General features: G+C 40.4%; 1 protein-coding gene across 1 annotated transcript in view; it reads right to left on the reverse strand.

Moving 5' to 3' along the window:
- Positions 1-308: 308 nt before the first annotated feature.
- Positions 309-20,324, reverse strand: part of gabbr2 (gamma-aminobutyric acid (GABA) B receptor, 2) — a 186,264-nt gene continuing 166,248 nt past the window's right edge. Inside the window, exons 14-19 of the mRNA XM_005932932.3 lie at positions 15,137-15,247; positions 12,552-12,776; positions 12,159-12,341; positions 11,668-11,797; positions 6,899-7,016; positions 309-4,106 (exon numbers count right to left, since the gene is read on the reverse strand). Of these exons, the coding sequence (XP_005932994.1) occupies positions 3,941-4,106; positions 6,899-7,016; positions 11,668-11,797; positions 12,159-12,341; positions 12,552-12,776; positions 15,137-15,247 (933 nt within the window). The 3' untranslated portion in view covers positions 309-3,940. The remainder of the gene's footprint in view (positions 4,107-6,898; positions 7,017-11,667; positions 11,798-12,158; positions 12,342-12,551; positions 12,777-15,136; positions 15,248-20,324) is intronic.

Below are 20,324 nucleotides of genomic sequence, written 5' to 3' on the forward strand. Positions count from 1 at the left end.
TACTGAAAAAACAAAAGTTGTATCCAAGATGGCCGACTTCTAAATGGCCACCATGGTCACCACCCATCTTGAGGAGTTTGCCCCCTCGCATATACTAATGTGCCACAAACAGGACTTTAATATCACCAACCATTCCCATGTTATTACGGTGTAGCCATATAAATGGCCCAACCTGTATTTTGGATCTCTAGCATTTCTAAAAGCATAAACTGATTTCACCACTGATCTGCCTTTAAATCAAAATTGTACCATAAAACTGTAATTGTACCACACCCAAGACATGCACGAAGATAAAAACAACCAATACATGATTTTCGGTCTCACTTTATTTAATGATGATGTGAAAAGTAAAGGCTGTCCATAACATTCAGACAACAAAAGAAGAATGTTTTTTTTTCTCCAAAGTCCCCCCCCCATAACAACTAATGGCTCCAAAAATGTTCAGGTGTTCCAAGTGTGATACTTATTTTATACAACTTCTTCATATCTAGACCTCATCTGTACATAACATAGTTACAGATACTGTAAATTAAAAAAAATGACTTCCAAGTATCCTTGTGGCATTTTGTGAAACATTTTCCTATGTAAAAATGAAAATGTACGTAAAGATCTTTACATATACATATATATAGTTCTCTATTCTTTCTGTAATAAGAAAACAATTTATTGCCCCTCTTAAACATGTTGCATTTAACATAGGTTTTGTTTATCATTTTAAACTCTTAATTGAACTTAATGCCATGTGATACCACATATCAAACCGACAAAACAGTAACAGTATGGACCTCTGTGTTGTTCCACTTAATATATTTGTCATATTACTATATTTTTGGACATGTATGTTTTGTGTTCTCCAGAAACCCTGATGATGACACATACAACGATATAATATATATACGTACATGTCACTTTGATCTTCAAACTTAAAAGACCTGTGGCAAATACAAATCATCAGCATGATGTTATTCATTACAGGAATTTATGAGCCCTTGACCTTCCACGATTGCATCTGCTGAACAGTTTTTCATTCATGTTCAAAAGAATTGAAATGGTTCATAAAAGAATAAAAATCAGGGCACCTTACAAAATATATCGAACAACAACTGATGATCTGCATTTGGTATTTTTGAATGGACTAAAAGGAAAAAAAAGTAATTTGATAAATTGGTAAATGCCAGGAGTGGTTTATTAAGATTGATCGTTTGCTACTACTTTCACTTTATTGCCCTCGGTGAATTGTTGCTAAACCAGTAGCATATTCGATATGATGATGTTGAGTTTACCCACTGAGAATCTTGGCATTGACGTGTGTGAGCTAATCAAACAGGTTAAGAGAACCTAAATCCATGAGCAAATACACGTAAAACCAAATCGCAGGTGAGAGGATGAAACTACAGAGTGGATTTGTCACAACAGTTGCAAAAACAGAGGTAACTCTGTGAATTATACATTTTATTTCATGCCGTCTTGAGAAAGCCAAATACCAAATATTCCATACATGGACACCATCATCAGGGTATCAGCAAATTGTACACAATCACATTTAATGTAATATATAAAATGTGCGGTTGGTTTGTTTTATCTCCTGAAGGAAGAACCAACCCTCTGACAATGTCTCTCACTCACTTGTCAAGTGATCGTGATTCTCTGGTTGGCAAAGGTGCAGGAGAAGCTGTGACTCCTTGGGTATCTGTGCTCAGGGTTTTCCCTGCTCCTGTACTAAGCAGGGGCTGGAAGGGGAGGAGCTCTCATAGGGGGGGAGTCACCGTGATATGTCCCCATAGCAGGCGGGTCCCTGCTTGGTTGTCTCTTGCTCCAACTCGGTCGCAGGAGAGATCCACTCCAGCTGAGGTGGAGTATTTGCCAAGTACTCCCAAACTGTCCCGTTCACCGAGGCATGGAATTGAAATTAATCTATGACACGTTGTACACTTTACAGATGTGCGGCCAATGTTGTGGGTCAGCGCATTTACCACACTGTGTATGTACTGTGGGTCCTGCAGGCTACAATATAAGACAACAGGCACAGCGCTCAACAAACGCCTTAAAAACTAAAAACCAAGACACCAATGGTGAAACAATATGCTGAGGACAAACCTTCTCACGCTCGATAAAAAAGTCCTTTGTTTGTCCGGAGTCATTACTTGCTTTTCTCCTGCATGAGGAAAGTTTTACAAAAAACTGTCGATGACCGTTGTGCTCAATGCGGTTCAGCGGCACTGAACATTACATTTCCATAGCAACTGAGGTATGTTCACTGTTGCTAAGTGTGAAGTGGGTTTTCATGACACTCGATATTATCTGTGAAGAAAGCCCTGTGTCTGTGCTGTATCACTGTGTCCAGCTGTGGCGGCATCACCGTCTTGGAACTGTAAGCTACAGTCGGTAGGGGCTTATTACTTGAGACTCCCTTGTGTTTACTGTCTTTACTACCACTCATGGAAATTCAGGTCAGCCCGCTTAATCCAGACTAGCTGTGGAACCGGAAAACCTACATCCTTTCCACCATCACTTCTCGAGTTTGATCTCTTCTGACAAAGCAGCTTTTTATTCATTTCAGAGTCTTGTGCCTTTTTTTGTGCCATTGACTCCCCCATCGCCCTTAACTGTGCCGGTTAGCTGTAAGGGCTAGATCGGACGGACATCTTAACAGTCTATGGAGACCAATCTGTGGGGATCAATAAGACCAGGCCCGTCACTAAAGCAGTGTCTGAAAAGCACCCGATCTCATGAGGCGCTCTCATATGAGCGTGTCTTTGCGTGTGCACTTCTTGGCGTATTAACACACATAAACGACATCTGTGGAACACTCTCATGGCGTTCTATTTTCTAACATACGCAGCCTTTGAGACTTTTTTAAAAGGCATAGCACTGATATTCTGTATAACATGCTTTCTGAAGACATATTGAGCAGACTGTAAAATATGAAGGCTTATGCAAAGTCTGATGTGAAATCTCTGATGAAAACAAAAAACAGCGGTACAGATAAGCAAAGTGGAAAAAACAAACTAAAAATACAAAAAAGAACCAAGTTGTTTAAATTTCAAAAAAATGGGCACTGGTGCATTTTGATATTTGGTGACTCAGACTTTGATGTATCTTACTTTGCTGCCCACAAGCTAATTGATTAACAGTTACACAAAAATCTATATCTCTCATACATATGTCTAATTTGTAGGATGCCATGTTTTATACGCTTTTCATCTGAAATTGTCATGCCTACCTGCCTCTGTTATAAGCCTCACGCTTAGAACCAACTTAATTGTCCATTCACAGCATATACAAAGCTTAACAGTACATCAATGTTAAAAATGATGATATTTACATATCTGGACAAGATTGGGAAAGGGTAAAGCAGTAAATTTGATGATTTCCTTTTGTTGGATTTTGCAGATTCCTCATCTCCAAACCATTATCCAGTCACTGAAGCAGTGAAATACTCAAGTTAGATGACAAACTTACGTGTTGCTGCGAGCACATACATACAACAGATTAGGAACAGAAACAGACAATCCCCTCTGAAGCAGATAAGGCTACACATCATTAGGGTTGGTCCACCACAGCTATTGGGGTGTCGCTATATTTGTGCATGTGTGTGTATTTGTATATAGCCTATCTGTGTTTGACTGTGCATATGTGTATATGCCTAGGCAGGCGGGGGGGCAAATGGACAAGGGGATGTTAATTAAAGGAGTTTTTAAGGGTCATCCAGTGCTCACTCTGTCTCCTCATACCCCATCCTGACTGAGGATATCAGTTTACAAGAAGACCAAGGTGAAGAGGTATGAAGAGTGAACCCCCCTCCCCCCCTCCCTTCTCTCCCTGTCCTCCTTGATCCGAGACAAAATACGCACTTACGCTGATGATATCAGTCTATTGTAGAAAAAAAGAATCACATATGTCTCCTCTGCAAAGAGCCAGGTGGGGGAGTGAATGAAGCTCACAGGCCAGAGACCATTACCCGGTAGGAGGGGGGCATGTGTCTGTGCCTTGGGCTCGAACCAGGGCTGCCATTAGGGCTGGTGCAGCTAGCATCTACCCCTCCTATGGAAGGTAAGTAGGCATGATGGAGGATGGGCAGCTGCAAAGACAGTCGACGCTGTATGCTGCAGATAGAGAAGGAAAGGAACAATGTCAGTGATTACAGCACATTTACTGAAGTATTATGTTATAGTCAGCAGTCTGCTCTTTCTTTTCTTGTCATTACTTACAATATAATTTCTTTGCATATCCCACGGATGCTGAAGAATGTGGATTTTTTTTTTTCACTGACTTGAAATTGTTATTTCGGGCTGACAGATCACACGCTCCTTGTCCTCCACCTGCTTTCTTCTTTTTCTTGTAATCTGTTTGCCTTTTTTCATGTCAACTTTGATGCCCAAGCTTTTTTTTCTCCCACATGAGTCACAGTGAGTGTCTCTGGGGAAATGCTATTTGGAATCTCATGGAAACTCTTTGTAGAGCTTTGCCTTTTCTTTGTACACAGCTGTTTCAGTTTCTTTAGTCAGACTTTCTGTTTCTTTCTTGCCTCAGAAGTGCAGGGTTCTCTCTCACAACGTCTCGCAACGTCACCAATTTCTTGTCTTTTCCTGAAGGTAAATGTATTTCCGTATATAGAAATATCAGGGCGTAGCAGTATGGAGACGATAATCAGGCTGTATGCAGATTGCACAAGTCTGTTGGTTCAGAATGATTCTGATTTACTGACATACCCACAGTGGTGAGAACATACGTTTCATAAATCTGATGGTAATTTTGCGTAAGCCGTGTTCTGCACGGGATAAGAACAGATATTAATAAATGAGAACCAATGTGTCTGTCGATCACGTTGGATCGCTTTGTTGTATAAATCTAACCAGGGCTGGATCATTTTGCTTCTAATAATGAATTTACCCCATTTTTACTCTTGCTGACCCTCTGCCAGAGTTCCGAGTCAGTATTTGTCATTTGCAAATTAGTGTCTTTGTAAGTTCAAATGTGCATTCGCAGCTGTGCCCCGGACAGTGCACTTCATCTGCTTTTAGTGATTCCTCTTGCATGATTTATCTGAGCATCATATGGGATATGCAGAGCTAAATTCCGTTCATCTCAGGTTATCAGCACCAACCGCAGCAGTTTTTCCCCCCACAAATTAATTAACACATTAGCCATAAAGCTAGTGACGGAATTGAATTCCTCACTAAGCAGTAAGCATCTTATTTTTCATTAATTTTAGCAATGGAGCTCTTTCAGGCAGATCTGATCCTGGAAAGGCTTCAATAAAATGCTGTGTTTTAGCAATATGGCCATATGAGCTGGATGTTGCTGTCAATACAACAATTTTGTCACAGTCTGGAAGTGGCATATGCAGTGGTCTTGCTCGATTTACTATTAAAATGTTCGCTACACACTTTCACACATATCAAGTTACAGTGAGAAACTGAACATGGCGAACAGAAAAGATGGATCATAAAAGACTGGCATCTGGCATTGCACAGCTTCCCACAAGCCTTCAGCAATTTCTTTAATTGTTTTCTGTGTATTCTTTAGCATCCTCCTCTCTAGCTTCTTCTTCTTACTAAGCCCCTAATCCACAGTTCCTCTTTCCACCGTCGCTTCTGGGATCGTCTGACGTAAAAGAACATTTCATGCTTCCGCCTGGTGTGACAGTTTGCATCCTACCTCGCCAGAGCCATTGCCACTGCCAGCCATTTTCAAGAAAGTTACATAAGCATTTGGTTGTGTAAAAAATTAAGAGGGGCTAATAAGATTCAAGCTTGTTCTGCATTAAACGTAGTAAAATGTCTTAATTAGGAAAACTTAAATATTAATGGTCCTCAGGCCTTTTCAGTTATTCTGACCCGTCCTACTTTATGTGATGAAAACACAACAGCTTATGAAGGAATTTCGGGATATTTTTTGGAATATCATATAGGACACCGGTGCTACACTTCACAATAACACACCCCTGCATTTTTCATGCCACAAAATATTTATACAGCTCGATCTCTCTCTATTCATAACTCTTTTGTAACTTATTTATATTTGTCTCTTCTTTCTCTTCTCTTTCTCTCCCTTCATCTCTCTTCCCTCCATGTGATCAAACATTCATGTGGCATGGGAACAGCTCCAAGTGTTCCTTTACTTCTGTTCTCCTCCCTGTCTATTTTCAGAGCTGCTTCCAATGCGGGCTGTAAATCAGTGGTTACATAAGCCTCTGCGAGTCTCTACCTTCTTCTTTCTCCCCTCCTTCTTATCTCTGCCTTTCTTATCTATCTAAACATATTTTTTCTCTTTAAACATCTTCTCTGTGTAACTGCCCTCTCCTCTGCATTGTATCCTCCTTGCCTCTTGTCTCCGCTTTCTTCATCCATCCATCCCTCTACATCCTGCATTCTTCTCCTGGTTCTGGTTAAACGTGTGTGGGAGGGAAACTTCTCAATGATGCATGAAGTGTCCCCCCCCTCCCCATTGATGAAGTTGACATCCCTCAGCTTTGCTGCCTTATGAATAATAAGTGAATGCAGATCTGCATTTGAATGTTTTGAGAGTTCATCTTCCTTTAAAAGTTGAGAAAACAAATCAATTACCTGAGTGTATATGCATGCAAAATGGACATGTGTGTTTTTGTGTGTCCGGCTGTAAGTAAGCTGCAGGACGTTCAGCATACTTGGAGAATACACTTGCACTCTGTGAGGTGATATGCATGTTGGTGGTTGATGGTATGTGCGTTGTGTGGGAGAGAAAAGTAGAGGACCAGTCCATGCTTTCATAAGGCTCTGTTGCCAGAGCAACTGCCTGAGAGCTGCTGGTGGTTGTGTTACATGTGACATGTCGTCTGATGAGAAAGCTGACAAGACAGAGGGAAAAAAGGGGAGAGACATGGGAGTAGAGGGGCTAAGGAAATGGGAGATCTCACTGTTCTGGTGAGTTGATATCCTCGAGAGGACCTCTGTTTATTCTGGAAGGATCCATGGAGCCCCACTGCGCCTGTGGTTTCTGCTCTAGGTGGTTCTTCAGTATCGACTTTTCTCCATCTGCATGAAAACATGTGTAGACAATAAAGAAAATTGCAGGCTATCACCTGGACTGTCATATTTTGTCAGTGTAAGTTGAAAATGACTAGGATTTCAAATAAGGCATTGGCCTTCAGTCCTAACATTGGGCTTTCCAACCGTGCAAAAAATAGCAACAAATGCTAATAAATCAGCTAATGCTAGGTGTGTATTGTATGTCAACACACACCTAGCAAAGTTAGTCTGTGAAGGATCATGTCAGCTCAGATGTCCATGCTCACTGCATATGCTTCATTCACACTAAGAAGTTAAACCAAGTGTGTTGACATTCAGTATGAAGAGACCGCTTTTGCATGATGTGCAGACTAGCATTACAGATTAGTTCAAAAGGAGCAGGTGAAAATGGCTAAAAAAACTAGTCAAAAATTTCTCGCTCAACTATCTGCATGCTAGACAAATTACACAAGTCAGACTATGTTTTGGACAGAGATGCAAAAAACAAACCTGTTTTGCTCAAACTTTGAAAGTGGACGCTAACACTTGGACCAGATTCATTTCAGAAGTGGGGACTGGGTGATATCACAACAGAACAAGTGCACTGAGTCACCAGCTGAAGATGCCAGGATTCAAACCACTGGCCCTGAGGACTGAGGCTTAAGTGCTCTACCACCAAACACACAGCCACCAAAACATTACTGTTTGTGAGTGCCAGTAATCTAAGGCTATCTCTTTACAACAGGGAGAAAAACACTCCCGCTGCATTAAGTAGCACCACATGAGCCGTCTTCTTTCTTAAACGGGACTGGAAGAAAAAGAAAATGTATATCTAATGGTTTAAACCTGAGAAGAATTAATTCAAACGGGAATAATTGGATCTTGTGAGGTGAAAAGCAGGCAAATACTCCTTGTGTACCGTCCTATCATAGGGCAAGAAAATGTTTCAATGAAAAAATAATTTAATGGCATTTAAAGCCTGAAAATTCGCAAATATTCCACAAGTAAAAAAACAAAACAAAAACACTGTAAAGTATAAAAGATTTTGTCTTTCTTTCAGTGCTGTTAATCTATACATAACAGCATTTAACTTATCATGCTAAAATCAGGCCATGGCTGTCAACCTGTCAGAAAACCGCACCTTAACTGTCATCTCCTGGTGTTCTCCAGCATCGCCATGTGCTTCTACATATTCATGAAGACAGCTAGAGCGAGGGAGAGGTGGAGTGTCGCGTCTCACCCTTTGTGAGTGAGCGTAATCGCTGTTGACACAGCATTCTTCCCTTATAACAGCCACTTATTCACAGCCCCCAATACATTTAGACCAGCTCTCTTATGAATACTGATGACTACAGTTAGAAGCCAGTGGTGATGATGATGATGACCGTCAAGCATAAGTAGAATGAAGCTGGGAAAAGTTTATGTGCCGATGATCTTTAAAGGAAGCTTAACTACCTGTGATTTTATTGTCAGAACGTGTGTCAGGCTGACATTTGTGAGCAGCGCCTTACGTGCGCTCTCTCTTTCTTATTGTCTCCATAAGAGAGAATTTCAGCAACCCAGCAGCTGATACGCTGTAACCCAAACATAAAAATATTTTCTCATTTAGAGAAAACTATTTTTTCATATATACTTTGATCATCTTTTAATTTTTGAAAGGTTTAAAAGAAATTATTTCCAATAACCTACATCTTCTTTGACATATCTAATTTATTGGGCTCCTTTGACGATATAAGCGAGGAAGCACTAGAAAAGGCTGTGTCTTAAAATAGACCCAGTTTTATGAGCCCACACAATCTGAATTTTACTTCATTACACTGAACCTGATGTCAGCTGCCAGCTGCTGCCTCCAATTTCGACAGATTTTTTCCCTCAGCAAGTGTAAAACAACAGGTAAAATGATGCATTTTTATGAATTGAACTACACTGTGGGATCCATTGATTTGACCTTTGAAACCACGCATGCTAAAATAGACAAACTAAAATAAGCTCAGTAAGGAAGATTCACACTGTATCCACTCATCTGCCTGAATTCCTGGGTGTTCAAGCTGCTACTCTATTCCTTACATCACTGTCAAACGTAACTCTGTCATCATCACACTGGCCCAATCATTTTTTGGGTAACTTTCTGTGAACCAATCAGCCTCTGTCCTGGCTCTTGTTCAGTCTCATTTGTGTGACCCACCTCCACTCCATTTCCACCAAAGATCTTTGTCCAGGTCTCCACCTGCTTCATCTCTGCCACCACTAGTGTTTTTCTTCCAGGTGCTCCCTTTAGGGATCACCACAGCAGACCATTTGCCTCCATCTCACCCCACCTCTGAAACAAGCTACATCTCTGCATACTTTCAAAAACAGAATCAAAACTTTTTTTGATCCAGGCTGACACGTAATAGATGTTGATTTTCTTTGCTTTGTTGTAGTTGCTGTTTTCAAAGAAATGTGCTACATAAATAAAATTGCGATAGCCAAAACCATCCTTATATACATCCATGAATCTCCTCTGTGATCTTCTTTTCCTCCTGCCTGACAGCTCCATATTCAACAGCCACTATCACATATCTATATAAAATCTATCCTTGTATCCTCGGCACCGTCATATAATATCAATAAATAACTTAAAGTAATTTTAAAGCCAAACTATATTTAGTTTCAGACAGGAGGGCGTACACTTATTTTTAGCACAAACACAAAAGGCAGGGGCAGAGAATACGCTAAAACACACAAAAAGAAGCATTACACACATTTCTGTGTGAATGTGCTCATTAACAGCCATCAGTTCACTGCGTAACTATGAACTTTCACAGATGAGGAACTTCTCAAACAATTCCAACACGCTCTGCTCCCAATTGGCAGAATGAGCGCAGCTGTTGTGCTCTTTTACCTTCCCGAGCTCAGACAGATCCATTAGACACCCCTGAGAGCAGCTTTGTGCTGGCGTGTGCAGCAGACACGCTGGATCCGGCTGCTGTACATCAGCGTCACTCTGCGACTCTTAAAATGGTGCCTAATGCAAAGCGACGCTGCTGGGCTGTAACGATTCGCTGATTCAATTTGAGGCAGCAGACTTCATAATGTCTGCCATACATGCATCGTTCAAACAGCACGGCAGAAGTTTGGAGGACTGATGGGACATGCATCTTTATATTTCAGCAAATTAGGATTTGCTCATCGTGTTTCCATAAACTAGTCTCGCCCGATGATGACTCACCTCACCTGCTCTCAAACTTTTCTTTACTCTTATCTGGTTCTCGACTTTGTTTCACAGACACTAAACTACGCCCCAAACAAGAAATAATTAGGTATAAAACCGAGTGTACACCAGGGTTTGAAAGTGAGGCGAGAATGACGTGTGACTACAATATGTGCTAAATTTGACAAACAGCAGTGGAGCATACGTGTACTGAGGTGCTGTAGCTAATCTCATGACTCATTACAGACGTCACAGATGCTCCTGTGTCCCTCGTGCTGACAGGTGCTCCAGCAATGGGAAAAAAAGAAAGATATTCCTTCATCCAGCTGCTCTGAAAGCAGAATTAAAATCCTTTACTAAAACCGCTGAATATGGAAATGCACCGTAACGGTGGCAAAGAATTAGTATTAGATAACGTATGTGAGGATTACTTTGAAACTGAAGCCAGTTCAGGATTTTATGATAGTCCTGAAATTGTGATACAAACCACTAAAATGTAAATTACACTCGCTAATGTGTAACACAACGGAACCACAAAATGATACTAGCACAGTGCACGATCACAACATGATATCAAAGTGCATAAATTACAACAGAACTAAACAAAAGCAGTTTTGATCTCTATAGCTTATTTCCTGCTTCATGATTAATGTTCGTTTTTTTAAATAACTAACTAGTTCATGCACTATAGTGGCACCACTGTGTAAAGAGGCGTGGCCTCTTAAAGCGATTTACAGATTAGGGATATCAAACTCATTTCACATCATCGGATGCTTAGAGCCTACGTTGATCCTAAATAGGCCAAACCGCTCAAACTCCACTTTCTGTCACTGAAAAGTCGTTTAACTGCACATTCAATCTCTGAGATTTCTCAATATATGAAAAAGTGGTGCACTTTCATCTCAGCGCACCTCAGTTTTTTTAAATGATAAAAAAAAGGCTGCTGTAGAAAATCAAGGAAATCTGTCAGCTTGACTTTTTGCAGTGTAAATTACAGAAAATGTTTTGGTAACTCATTGCTCAAACTGTCCTGTAATCATACAGCAAAGACTTTTTGTAAATTCTTATAAAATGCCCTATTTTATTTATTTAATCATTCATTTTACTGTGGACACATTTAAAAAAACAAAAAACAAAATATTTCTACAGTTAATAGTAACAAAAGCTCATTACTGTAGTATGAATGGCTGTGCGCAAGGTCATTATTGTTAGGAGAAGCTGTAAAATTAAAATAAAACACATGCCCCCATTTACACTTTCCAAAAATGTCCGGTGGGCTGGATCAGGGACGATTCTGGCTGCTTGGCTTTAGGTTTGACACCCCTGCTACAGATGGTTCTGTGAGTGAAACAATTTTTCACTAATATGGAATATTTCCCATGTGCCTCAAATGCTTATTGTCAGACAGATATAAAAACAGAGCTATAAAAACAGTATGGCAGTAGTTGACCAGGGCTAAATGAAAGCATGCAGCGAGTATCTCACCTTTGCCATCTGTAAAGTTGCGTATGCTGAGAATGTTGTTGGCATCCGAATAATGGTTCTGTTTAATGTAGGGAGTTTTCTCCGGCGTGTCCTGCAGCTGCATGGTCACTTCCTCCAGCTCTTTGTCCAACTTTTTACCCAGAAAAAAATGTTCTGTTAGTTCATTGAGTATTACAGTTGATCACTTAAAGTAAGTACATTCTCACCCATCACTTAACTATTGTTTCACACCAAGGTTTCATTAATTATCCACAGACAGCCTATCTTACACACTGTGAGGTTATCAGCCAGAAATGAACCTAAATTAAGGTTTGTCTGGGTGTGACTGACTGCTGCAAATGCTACTTTGCCAAAATGATGAAGAAATCTTCAAAGAAATCTTTTTTAAAGTGTAACAGAACATTTACTCTTTGTGCCCACTGCATCGCTGTCCTGTCTGAAAGGTGATGACTGGTTAAAAGATGAAAACAAAGAAGCTGTAACTGGCTGACCTCTGTTATCCTCATACGGAGGCGGTGGTTATCAGTCTGAAGGCCGTCCAGTCGAGAAGTGTTGGCTTGGTTGACGCTGGTGACTGAGGTGGAGGTCTTGGAGTCTTCTTTCTTCTGATTCTGGGTGAACTTTAATCTGCGGTTCTGGGTGGCTGCGTCTGGGTTTGTTCTCATCGTAATTAGCTGAAAGTGGAGTTATGGGCATTAGTCACAGCTGCACTCTCGCACTCTAAAATTGCATGAGTGCAAAAAAAGATCAACACCTAACTGTTTACGCTGCGTTTTCAGCTTTCAGGACTTAGCTGAGTGATAATTAAAAGCTCTAGTTTATGTCATTGCAGAGTCTTTCAGCCACGCTCACACACACACCCTCTCTGTCCTATAAAAACTGACCTTGGGAACGAAGACCAGACAGAGCGTGATGGTGCTACAAAAGATGATCACCAGCGCTACAATGCAGAACTGGACATTGGGCTGGTCCCTCGTCAGAAAAGACACCGCGGCGCCAATGATGCACATGATGCCGACGTTGTACACGCTCATTCCGATATATTTGCTATCGTTCAGAGCGGGAATGCTCACATTCCTGGTCTCCCATGCCAGAAAGCACCCAAACAGCTGTAAGAGAAGAGAAAAGGAAGAATATGAGTTATGTTTAAGAGAAGATCACACAAAGATCTGAGAACAAATGAATGACTTTGGTCATAGAAAGTCTGGACTTGTCTTTCTCCATCAGTGACGTTTAAGCAGCTCTCATTTTCCTCCTGCTTGTTTACATTTCTGTCTGAGGTCTTTCAGAAGAATTATTCATTCTTAATTTATTTCTGATTGTTCATGGAGTGGGGGTTGTGTAATTTCACTTAGCTGAAAGCAGACAAAAATAAACTTCATTATATGATGACGTGGTAAAGGGCTGAGATACAATCTAAAGAGACAGCAGTTTCACGTCTGGAAAATTTTATGTGCGAGTGAATTGTTTGTTGCAGCAGCAGCAGACTGCTGAATAATTCACAGTGAGCTGTGTAAGAGGGCTGCCTGCTTATTCAAAGTCTAAATCAGAGTTTGTGGAATGACAAGCAGAAGAATTAATAGAGCAGTCATCGAGGCTTAGTGCACCTGAGGTGTGCGAGCATGTGGATGTCAGGTACGGCTGCAGTGTACTTGTATGTGTCCATATGTGAGTTTGCATGCATGTAAAAGCAGGGATGACTCAAGCCATAAACGTTTTGGTGTTGCGCTGTACCTCTCGGTGCCTCGCGGAGTTGACGGCTCCTGTCAATTACATCACTTTAACTTTCTGTACCGCTAAACTTCTTTGTTCCTGTCTTATTATTTTACAAGAAAGTCTCTTGGCCTATTCCTCTACCATCTCCTCATTCCTTCCATCTTTCCTTTTTGGGAACTTTTAGGTAGTATTTTTAGCCAGGCTACTCTGTATTCTTTCAATCTGCTTAAGATGAGTCATACATCACCAGAATCTAGCTTTTACTAACACCTAATAATGAGGAACATTTAGTACATGCTTTCATTTTCTTCAGTCTTGATTATTGCAACTCACTCCCTTTTCACATGCGTCCTTCAGCAAGCTCTAGCCCATTTTTAACTGGTCCAAAATGCAGCAGCTAGGCTGCTAAAAAAAACTATTCAGCCCTCACACATCACTCCTATCCTTACTGCCCTTCACTGGCTTCCGTGGAAATTCAGAATTCCCTTTAAAATATTGTTAATAGCATACAAAGCCCTTCATAGCCAGGCTCCTTGCTATAAGGCAGACCTGCTGAGACCTTATTCCAGCAGTTGGCCTCTTCGATTATTCGATCAGAGTCTTTTAACTGTTCCAAGCTCTTACTTTAAAACTAGAGGTGACCACAGAGGTTTTCTTAAACTTTGTAACAGCTGAATTAGATCAGCAGAATCTGTGGTTTGTTTTAAAGATTAGCTTTTTCTTTAAGCTTTTTCCCAATATTTTTGGGTCTTGTTTTTCCATTTAGAATGAATGTTTGACTGTGTGTTTGTATAGCTGGACATGTGCAGCACACTTATCTTTAATGGCCTATCTTCAGTGTCTCTCTTTTTGTGGCAGGCATTATACAGTTTCTCCTTCTTCATGGAGATTTTAAAGCACATATTATCTAGCTATTAGCTAGCTGATAATAACTACACATTCAGAGTTTGAAGCTCTGCTGATGAGCTTAAAGTAACACAGAGTTTTCAAATGAAATCACTGAGGAAAACCATTTAGTCTAAAGTAACTCAATATCGCTGATCCAAAAAACAAAAACAAAAAAAACCAAACAGAAATTTACTTTAATGTCTGTAAGTGTCAAATCAGTAGCAGTTAGAAAAAGAGGCAGTCATACCATAAACTCATACAAGTGCAAATGAAACAAGTAGCTTGACATATTGCAAACTGCGTGCTTTCATTCAGCTTCTCAAGAGTTAGATGAGAAACTCTGTCATATTTGTTTTCTGAAACTGTTAAGGAAAGTATAAAGTCAGGAAAAAAGGAAGCCATTATCCACTCTCATTTCCTCCCCCTTTTTTAATCAAAGCTTCTCCTGTGTTATTGAAGATTGTTTTCTTTCCAGGTCTTTGTATTGGAGAGAAGGGTCCTTCCTGATCCTCCAAAATATTCACCTAAAGTTTTAGGGAAAAAAATCAAAATAAAGCTGAAAGTCTGCACTTCAATCGCATGTTCATTGTTTGAGGAACAATCCAGTGTTGTGGCGTACAGAAGCAAAATTACAAAAATTGTGTTTTTGTCCCAATCATCTATTGCATGTCTGTCCAAAATGGAAGAGGGACTCTTGTTCCTTCTGCACTTTTCTTTGTTTTTCCTGATTAAAAGGTGTTTTATATAGACTTGTTGGTAAATGTAAAGTATACACTAGAGACAGATTGCAAAAGAAAATCCAAGCCACATCAGCAGACACATCTGCAGATCAATCTTTACATTTGACGAAATCCTGTTTCCTCACCATTAGTAGCCCCTTGTAGGCATAGACGATGCCCAGCCAAATGGTCATGTGGGTGTTCTCACAGTGCTCCAAGAAAGGTCGGATGGCAATGTCTCGGCCTTGGGGGTCGGCCTGTTGACAAAACAACAAATAGACAAGAAAAAAAAACTGAGTACAGCTCCCACAAAAGTACCAATCTCATCCCAGAGATTGAAACATTGCTGTTAACTCATAACCGCCTGGTTATGAGTAGGAAAAGATTGCTGTTTTGGTTCCTTCAAAACATTAACCCGACATGTTTGAAGACAACATTTAACTGTGACGGCAAGGCGAGTGCCACCCACTTTGCTATTGCATTGACAAACACTGTCACTGGAAGAAATGATAAAACCAACAGAGAAACACTCTAAATAAGCTCTAAATAAAGAAAGCCCTCAGTGAGCCTTTCGGCTGTTCTCACATTAGTTTTCGCTTTGTGGCTTATTTCACAAAGGAAATACAGATTATCCAATGCTCCTGCAAATTCAGGGTGTCTGTGATCAGCTATCCAGGTGTGAAATCAAACTGTTTCCCCATCACGGCCACTGGGCCTCTCCAAAGTCAGCTAAAGTTAAATTAATCTGTGCTTAGGATGCTAATGGGCACAACTAATGAAGCTTATTCATTAATGTGATTTACACCTCCTCCTTTCTTTCTTGTTTCTCACTCAGTCTCCGTCACGCTATCTCTTAATCCTGCCATCGTCTCTCCGTTCCTTCCAGCTTTCTCTTCGCTTCCACTTGTCTTTCGCCACAGCTCATGACACGAGTGACTTGCAGAGCAAATTAGCACCTGTGGTGGATATTAATACGCTAAAACATGTCACCTCCCCTTTCCCTTTTTCCCCTCTCGCTACCTTTGAAAAGCCTTTAATAAGAGCATTAGCTTGGCTGCATGGACTCATCTGAGGCCACTCTAATATATCAACTGTGAGACACCTGGGGCGAGGCCGGGCACAATGCCATGATGCTCTCCAGGTGTGTGCATGTTTAGTATTCGCAATTAGACATGTCTAATGTCTCAGCAGATGGTGTGTGAGCGTATGTGTGTATAAGCAAACCCAATAACATTTTTCACAAAACGTAGTCGATAATCGAAATTCCTGGGAAACAAAAAAAGGAGAGTAAACAAAGGGAAAAGAAATACACTGAAAAGATTGCCTCGTTTCCATCCTCATACCTATGACACTGTACTTTTTATTAACGCTCTCAACCATTCACAAATGCACACCTACACATACACACCCCAAAATACCTTGTGCACTTGTCATTCTGACATGAATATTCTCCATTCAGCTTGCATTAATGGAGATTACAGCTATTCATGCCTCCCTTCATGACCTTGATGAATTTATATTAGAGGTTCTCTATAGGATGATGGCTTAAAATGGGAAATTGGTGCTTAAAAAGGTGCCCTGACTCACCCGAAAGAAAGAAAAGAAAAGAAAATGGGCCCATAACACATAATTTCTGGGTATCCTTGGCGAGTTATATCATAGTACAGTTTCCTAGCTTTTATTCCCATGCCTCTATCGTAGAAATACAACTTCCACAGTGTTCCCTACTCAGCTTCTCTTCACTGCTCTTTCTGTTTCAAATGTTCAGCTCTGCACAGGATTACATATGCAGTTAGTTAAACATTGCAAACGGTTTGCAAAAAAAAAAGAAATAAAAAAGAAAATACACGACACAAACCTTCCCTCCCCCCACAACAACTTCTCCACAATCTTCAAAACTTCTGATGTCGCAAAGCAGAAACATACTGAAGACTGAGGATCGCTTCGGTGGCAGCGAGTTCACACACTTTGTCAAAGCACTCTCGTACCCCTTCTGAGAGTTTCCGTGGCAGCCGCGTGGTTCATGTCGCAAGCGTCTGAGAATATTCTGGGACTTGAGTTTTGGATTCTTGTTAGCTTTAGGTGAAGGACTGATGGAACGGGGTTTCTGCTTTAAAAGCCATCAGAGGTAGACACTCGGGAAAGTGGGACAGGAGATGACGCACAGAAAGGCTTTTTTTTTTTCTGCTTTTTTTCTACATGGAACCACAATTAGGAAAAGGAATCCTAAGATTTTCATCGTGCAGCTACAGGGAGCTTGTACTTTCATTTTATTTTTAGCTTAGTAATGCTGTGAGCATGAGAATATCTGTGCATCCCTTATGCATGAGATGTCCTGGTTTTTGCCAAGTCGCAGGGCAGTAGCAGGTTACTGGTTTCATCTCCGGTCATGGGAAGTAATGCGGTTTTTAAACAATGAAAACAAGCAATCTGCAACCTGCTGACTACATCGCAGAGAAGGGCAGTATTTGTATGCACGATACAAACAATGCTTAAGTGAAATACTTTTTTTTTTTTTTTTTTTACAGAAGACAACATGTTTGAAGCATTTTCAGCAATTTTTGTAATTATGTACTGTCAGACCTATATTGAAACAAAATCCTAAAATTACCGGGGCTTTACTAACGGGAGAAGAAGAGCAGCAAAATACGTTTTAAATTATCTGATGAAGCCTGTGAAAAAACTAACAATGAGTCTCCTTTGATCTAACTTTCCACTCCTTCTCCTTGTTCTTCTGATGTCAAATATCCACAAGCAGTAAACAGCCTGTAAAGACTAAGCCTTGAGACATTTACGTAACGGCCGCCCATGAAAGACAAATGCTGATTACACCAGCAGATAAAGTCAGCGATGTTACATTCCGTTTTAGAAAAGACCGCTGACAAGTTGTTAAGATCGATTAAGACATTATTTTAATTCGATAACACGACATAACAGGCGATGTATGATGTAATTTCACAGCATTTACTGTCTAACTCCTTGGAATTTATGGTGTTATTATACTTGTACAAATCAGCAGCTCAATTATGTAGCATCTCCATTAATGCCTCTTGGCATACGTTCTATGTATCTCTTGTGTTCCGCTTCTGTGATGAAGTTGCAGTGCACTGTTTGCGGCAACATTTAAATACGCACAGATGCGGCAAAGTGCAAGTATCTTAGTTTCCTGATTTTTTACTTTAATTTATCGACCAATGCAGCTGTGCTCAGTGTAAAGGATCTAAAGGATTCAGAGACGAGCTTGAATAGACAAAAATAAACCTAAATATCAGATATTTATTACGAACCTTTAAGTTGTTTTGTTTGATCTATGTTGTCAGACCTCTTGAGAGCTTTTCTACAGAACAGCTTTACTCCATCGTTCTCCAGCATCTTTGTCATTTTTGTATATTTGTGTTTTTGGCTGAGCAGCCTCTTATTCCAACAACAATGCTCCAGGAAGTCACACTTCTTGCAAATCATTTTATTCATTCACTACGAGAGACGCATTCTGCATCGGCGCGCTTTGCATAGTCGCAGCTCCGAGCAAACTTGTGTCACTAACAACTAAATGATAAGACAAAATGAGATATAATGCTTATTAGGCTTGGCTCTCTATCGCAGCAGAGCAGACAGGAGTTCTCGCCTTTTGGAGAAAAGCTGTCTGGGGAGTTGCCAGGCAACAGGGCTGTTGGCGGCAGGCGGTGGTGATGGCGGTAAAAGTGCCGGTTCGCTGTCATTTTTCAGAGCATTAGCCTTCTAACGGGATCACTCTGGGAGGGCTGCAGCGAGCACAGTGGTGGCAGATTGTCTATGGAGAGATGGATCTAGATGAAGCGACTGAGGGAGTGATAGAAGAGGGGAGAAGAAACGAAGGGTGCGACGGAAAGACGACCGGAGCATGAAGTATGGATGGAAAGATTGAATGTGAAATAAGTGGAGTAATCAAGGGGACGAACAGATCGAGAAGTAGATGATGCTGATCCTGTTTTCTCAAAGGGAAAGCTTGAGGAAATCAGAAAGAGCTATGAAAAGGTGGAGATAAAGATTAGGATTCCAACTATCTGATACACAAGTCATGGTTTTGCACAGGGATGAACATTTATTGTTTATTGTCGTAGCTCACTTACTACACTAGCACAAGTGGCAAAAACCAGACTTGAAAGCACAAAACTAAATTTAGAAATTCCTATTGTTGGCCATTTCGTCTTCCAGCTTCTGTAACTAAGCTTATGAACGGGATTCTGTTCAGCAAGTGACTGAAGTTTCCTGTTACCACGCAACAACGATGAGCCTTTGTACAAAAATAAAACTAGACATGAATATGCTCATTGTGATGAATTATCTATCGCGAAAAGAAGTCTATTTCCCCCACCCCCCACCCCAAGTCGATTATTATACTGAACTGAATTAATTAAAAGACAGAGCTGCCTGAAAGGAAGGTTTCAAAAACCTAAACTGAATGATGTGTTTGGAAAAATTCACTTGTTCACTAAACCCTCATTAAATACTGTCATGTTCCTTTGAAGTCGTTTAAAAGATGAAAGGAGCTCAGACAAAAACTCCAGCCGCATGGAGAATCCTGCCTTTCTGTTTTCCCATGACTCCAAAAGTAGAGCTACTGGGGCTTGTTCTAAGATATGGATCTCGATCTGATTGTATCACGCCCTCTGGCCCACTGGACAGCAAGAATAGATAGACCAGTATGTGAGGGGAGGTGGAGAGCTCACTCATTGTCACCTGCAGCTACTTCACACAGAGGTGTGCCAGTGTGAAACATATGTCACTGTGGGTGCCAGCTTGTGCACATTCTGGCTGTTTGTGCGCTGTGTATGCATGTGTGTAGAAATGAGCTATTAGGTAAAAACTGAACAGAAGAACTTCATCCCTCAAACCAGTCGTTAAAACGCAGGAGATTTTCACCACTGTGAAAGAATGAGGGAGAGATGAGGACAAAAATAATATAGGTCTCTTGGCTGGAATTTTAGGCTACTGCAACAGTCTGTGTCAGTGTAACGTTGGGCAAAAGAGATGAAAATGACAGTGGTGGAAAAAAGACATGAAAAGCACCGGAAATGGGATTTAGTGAAAAAATAACTGCTACAGTGGCCATATTTTTATATAATATAACTATATATATATATATTATATATTATATATTATAATTAATTAAAATATATATATATATATAATATATATAATAATTGCTATACATAACACTAGAACATTTGAACTTTATCTGAAAACATCAAGCAATATTATATGATGTACATCTCATAATAATAGAACTGCTTGGATTTTGTGATTTGTGATTGGTAATGTGTTGGACGTCAGCGGGTGGCATTACGGCTTTCC

This window comes from Haplochromis burtoni, unplaced genomic scaffold (assembly GCF_018398535.1).
Source record: "Haplochromis burtoni strain Fernald_Lab_line unplaced genomic scaffold, NCSU_Asbu1 Contig_163, whole genome shotgun sequence".
NCBI lineage: Eukaryota > Metazoa > Chordata > Actinopteri > Cichliformes > Cichlidae > Haplochromis > Haplochromis burtoni.